Consider the following 5,614-nt stretch of genomic DNA (forward strand, 5'->3'; position numbering starts at 1 on the left):
AGGAGAACCACCCCTACACGACCTCGTCCCTGTCTCTAGAGCTAACGCCACTGGACGCTCTCTTAGGAACAAGAACACTATATCCATCCCCCCAGCCAGAACAAAAGACTCCAGAACTCGTTCCTACATCAGTCTATCAGACTATACAACCAGACTGTGTAAACGTGTCATATCTGGGATGCCCTGTTGATTTAATGTATATATTTTAATAGTATGTATATATGTGTAATATATGTTATGTACCTTATCTTGCTGTTATTGCTGTAAATACCAATGCCATTCAGGCAACACATTTTTTGTATGTCTGTAACGTTGGTATGAAATAAAGAATTGAATTGAATTGATAAAGGATGTAGGACTCGGGAGCTATTTATAATAATAGGTTTGGTAACCAGACTATAGTCTACTGCTGCTAAAAGATGTTTTATGTATAACCGACTTCTTATATGTTGTGTACCAGGGGCGGCCGCATCCAATGAAGACTTACTGGTTGATCGAGGAAAAAGTTGTTCCTGTGCCTAACGGAACGGTGTTCGGGACAGAAAACTCCAGATCCCTTCCACAGTTGCAGTCGGACCAAGTTGTAGAAAACCCACCGAGCAGAGTGACCAACTCACCTAGTAGAGTGACCCACCCTCCTTTCTACAGTGTCGAAACCGTATGCTAGTATAAGATCTTTGTTGAGCATTGCGATGACATTGTAACAGTACTATGTATATAAAGGAGGTGCAGAGTGAAGATTTTGCGACTGAAAACAGGTTGGCTTTGTACTGTACAGAGATTGTCCATAGACTTTAATGTTTATACAGTATACCTGTAAATGTGTGTCTGTAACTAGTTGACTGTTTATCCGAGGAACCACACAGAGCTCCTACTGGTGTATTGTGTGCGGGTCAACAATCATGATGCGTGTGCTCGATGCACTTGTGTAGACGATGTACAGTTTTTCTGATGTAGTGTAAGAGTGTTCCTGTAAAACACGACCCTGCAGTCTCAGATGATAGCATTCCATCGCCATCCTTCTGCAGTACTGCAACGGACTGATAGTTGTCGCCTTTGATCCATGTAAAATTGACATCTGAGACGATGGCAAGTGCATCATTTCAGGAAATGATATTGCTATAGTTGAAGAAAAAGAAAGCTCACTAAAACTGTGTATAATTTTAAGACCTAGTCGTTCCTATTGAAGTCTCCATCGACTACCATGTACATGCGTAAACGAAGACTCCAATGATATGACCCTGGAAGATGACGTGTCAGAAAGGGAATTTCGTTGTAATCACATTATCATTACGTCACGTTTGTATGTACATCTGTTGTGAACCAATCGATTTTATGTCATTGGAACAGTCTCTCTGTAAAGACATTTGGTGGGTAGGAGCAAATTACTATCTCATAGTCTTTAACCCAGATGGTAGTGTCTTTTTTAGAAAAATTGTGCCTCAAGACAAGTTATCATGTGAAGATGGTGACTCAATGCTCCTATCGAATTAGTGTAGAATTACACTAGACTGTATAATGTACAAAAATATCCACTTATTATATACATGTACACGTATCACTACTTTGAGGCCGTCGAAATGTGACAAACACACGAATGTTGCGGCCGTGACCATGTAATCTTGAGGCCATATACATGTACTGTACAGTAAGCGAATGTTGGATTCCGGAATGTAATTTGTATATAGTGAATACTTGTGAGTGATCAGCGACCATACCAGCACAAAAAAAATCATCAGCTCTATGTCTTTATGTCATTTCTTATTGTTCATTAAGGTCCAAACGTCGTCAGTATCACTGTAAAAGAGTATTATATTAAATTGTCAATTTGTAATATATGTTAAAAAACATTGTATGATTGTGTCCATGGTGTTTGGGAAATTTATGCGTGAAGAGTTGGTGTACTGAAACACGATTGTTGTTGACAGATGGGTGTTTGCGTGGCGTTACCGAGATGGCATGTACATGTACAAATATGGCTCCGCTCGTGAGGCGTCGCCAAGAAATCGTTCGTTGTCCGAGTTTTGAAATTTAACGCTTACCTCATGAAGCATATTGACGGGAAACGTCGTAAGACCACAGCAGTGTCTTTGAGTGAATACCTGACCAAGTGTACAGAAATCGCTAATTGTGTTCTAGAACTGGAGAAATGTAAACGCGAACGTGTTCAACGCTGGTTAACAAATGACTGGTACTATACCACACACATGTAGATGATTCTTTTGATATAATTGTGCATTTCAATACGATACATTAATATTATCGTGCCCATATGTGGAATAAGAGTACAACACTTGGTTTACTCTGACTGCACTGATAGGAAAAACCTAATACTTGCAATTGACTACGAATGATCAAACAAAAAAAGAAGAATTTTCAATTTTTCTGTTTCAAAATTGTCCTATCGCTATTTACAAATACATCACTCGAATTCATATTTAATGGAAAAAGGGTGTTTGTTAAGCACCGTGTATACAGTCGAGAAATACTACTTGAACAAACAGATTGTGTAGAAGCCAAGGTTGTAAATGGTGTCAGTTCCTTGTTTGTTCTGTGAAGTAAAGATGTTAAAACTTTAGTGGGTCATATCAGGTCAAAACACGACAGTGCAGAGACTATACGTTTCTCTATAGTTGATCATATACTTCGGTTCCTCTTGGAGGACAATAAAACGGACTATTTTACTTGGTTGTTGGTCTCGTCTTTTTTTCAAGCTAGAGAAACGACCCCGGTGACAGACTAGTCGTTGTATCTCGCTGTTCTTCAAAATGGCCGCAGCTAAACGGTGATAGGTCATTCACAACTTCCCCTTTTAAAGCACTCTTCAGATAGGACAGTGTGCAATCTTACACAGCCCAGTAGTATGACAGAATAGTAAGAGCCGAAACGTTTTTTCATGTTGTCAAATACCAGTTGTCATCAAATTACAGGGTGTTATAAGCAGGACATTAGTACAAAACACGATCACACACAAGGCACGGCGTTGCACTGCCTTCCCCCGCCGCAAGGCGGTGCTCGCCGTACGAGCGTTCGTCGTTTGTGTTCGAAATTGTGACGTTCTAAAGTTCGACAATTCGTTGTCCCCGGATACCCCCGCCATTGTTGTTATCTACTCCGTAGAGACAGCACGTTTGTTAGACGCCTCTTATGTCAGGTTCTTATAACAAGCGAACTATTGAGATAAATCTACGTTTTCGAGGATTTGCCATAGGAAGAAATTTCTTCAAGGTTACCTTGGAATATTGATAATCAAAACAAGCCGGTAAGTCAGCTTCATGTGTCTAAAATGATGATTGTTTATATAACATAGCGTAACTCGACAGAGGGTAAAAACATTAAAGCTTTTAGGGTTTGCATAATTTGTAAGTAACACAAACCAGTGGAAACTCCGTAAACTCTCAGCCTTTCACATACCATAGCAACATAGCAACAGGCACAAGAAATGGACATGTTGCTATACCCATGCCTATAACTTGTTATATATATGCCGTCAGATTTCAGTATGGAATCAGAAGGGATTCCCTCCGAGTACTGGAGGGATGACTCGGCACTGGAGAGGTGGGAGTCACTAGCCAGCTACACGGACGCCAAGGGACACAGTATGGTACGTTTTTTTTATCTATCCGTGTTACTTCAGATGTGTACAGCTTTATTGTAAATCCGTTTTTTTTTGTACAAGTTACGAATATACTATCTGTACTATTGTAATGTGCGTACTGATGAACATGGCTGTCCTTTTTTTTATAATCATTCTTTTTATTGATTTTCACAAACATAAGATACACACACAGAAGAAACTTATACTGAAGGGACATGTAGAACACCGAAAAAGATAAATAAAACCAGAAAACAATGAATAATGGTTACATATTTGAATAACAGACAAAAGTGTTCTCTACAATGTTTTCAGCGTTTCAGCTATTTTTCCCCATTTACCTATGTTTTTATTTTATTTTATCCATCCTTTTTGCTATAATATGTTCTAATCTATGAAAGTATGATACGTATGAGATGAAAGCTTGCGGGTTGAGAGAGAATTGACGGTTTTTAAAGATGAATTGCTTACATAGGAGGATTATTAAATTTGAAGAAGCTGAACACCGACCATTTAAATCACCGAAAATAACCTTAAAAAGATCCAGATTTAAACGTTCCCTAGTATTGTTGAAAAACCAGTCTTCCACTTGTATCCAAAAATTTGTAACAACTTTACAATGAAACAAGAGTTCCACGATCTCATACCTTCGCCAAATGATGTTAACCCTTGCGGTTGAAATATTATACAATTTTGATAATTGATTTTGCAAATAAGATCCTCATTTGCATGGGTTATATCAGTTGATCATATTCTCCACCCAATGACAGTCTTATCTTAACAAAAAGGCTATTATAGCACTTCCTCATAAATTATGCAAATGAGGTCATTATTTGAATAAATTATGTTTATTGATGTTCGCCTTCACTTAACTTCCAAATGTGGCAAGTATGAAATTCCCAGTAGTTACAACTATGAAATAAAAAAAAAATTGCCATTAATTATGCAAATTAGGTCTTCATTTACATAGTCTTTATCCTCAGATGTTTCTTTTTAATTCTCAATTACATGTCACAAGTGTTTCATAGTCCTATTATCGAACAAAGCAGATTTATAGAATTTCCTCATTAATCATGCAAATTAGCTCCTGATTTGCACAACTGTCATTTGATTATGTCAAGCATCCCTTCAGCTACCTACATACCAAAAATCACGACAATCCGTCAACCGGTTCTTGAGTTATCATCCTTCGAAAATTTTTCAACAAATGCTCCTGCAGTTCCAGAACAAGCCGCTAGGGGGCCCAAACTCATGTCACTTCTTCCCTACCCCAAGAGCTATCTACCAACTAAAATTCGTGACCCTAGCATGTCCAGATCGCGAGATATCAAAACCGGAAGTTCTGCTGCAGTACCAACAAAAGCCGCCAGGGGGCCCAAAATCTAATCATTTCTAGGTCTCATCAAGACCTACCCACCTACCAACTTTCATGACAATGCATACTAATCTTCTTGAGTTATGCTGTTCACAAACAGACAGACAAACGCTACTGAAAACATAACCTTCTTGGCGAAGGTAAAAAAAGATGGAAGACTGTTTCTTCATCTTCATTACAGTAACTACATAAGGGCGACTCCACCAACTTCCAAGTGTACAGAGTTTTGTTAACGGTCAAATATTAGAACAATAATTTATGTTGGAACATGCGAGAACTTGAGTCAATTGAAATTTTGTAAGGTAGGCTATACACCTTTTGCCACGTAGCTCTGATGAGTCTTGTCTTATAAGATGTTTCCAATGAGTAGGTATAGCTGACAAAAGTTGATGATATTGATAAGCTGTACATACATCTCCAAATTTAAGTACAAAATTATCAAAAGATAAGAAATTATTTTCAGCATCAATAATATCATTTACAAAGAGAACGTTTTTGTTGAAGAAAGCTGAGATGAAAAAAGTTAGCCTACTTATACAAATATGTGAGTTCAGGCAAAGAAGTTGCTGTTTAACTTGTATGCTATTTTCTGGAGGGCGTAGCTGGTATTTCAACCAGCTTTGCATGACCTGTCGAAAAAACAG

General features: G+C 38.2%; 1 protein-coding gene across 6 annotated transcripts in view; it reads left to right on the forward strand.

Annotated features, from left to right (window-relative positions):
- LOC109465960 (atrial natriuretic peptide receptor 2-like) overlaps positions 1–2,680 on the forward strand; it is a 76,410-nt gene extending 73,730 nt beyond the window's left edge. For all 6 annotated transcript variants that reach the window (XM_019763453.1, XM_019763455.1, XM_019763456.1 and 3 more), the window contains one exon: positions 461–2,680. In XM_019763453.1, the coding sequence (XP_019619012.1) occupies positions 461–667 (207 nt within the window). In that variant the 3' untranslated portion in view covers positions 668–2,680. The remainder of the gene's footprint in view (positions 1–460) is intronic.
- The last annotated feature ends 2,934 nt before the right edge of the window (positions 2,681–5,614 follow it).

This window comes from Branchiostoma belcheri, unplaced genomic scaffold (genome assembly GCF_001625305.1).
Source record: "Branchiostoma belcheri isolate BF01 breed outbred unplaced genomic scaffold, Haploidv18h27 scaffold16, whole genome shotgun sequence".
Taxonomy (NCBI): Eukaryota; Metazoa; Chordata; class Leptocardii; order Amphioxiformes; family Branchiostomatidae; genus Branchiostoma; species Branchiostoma belcheri.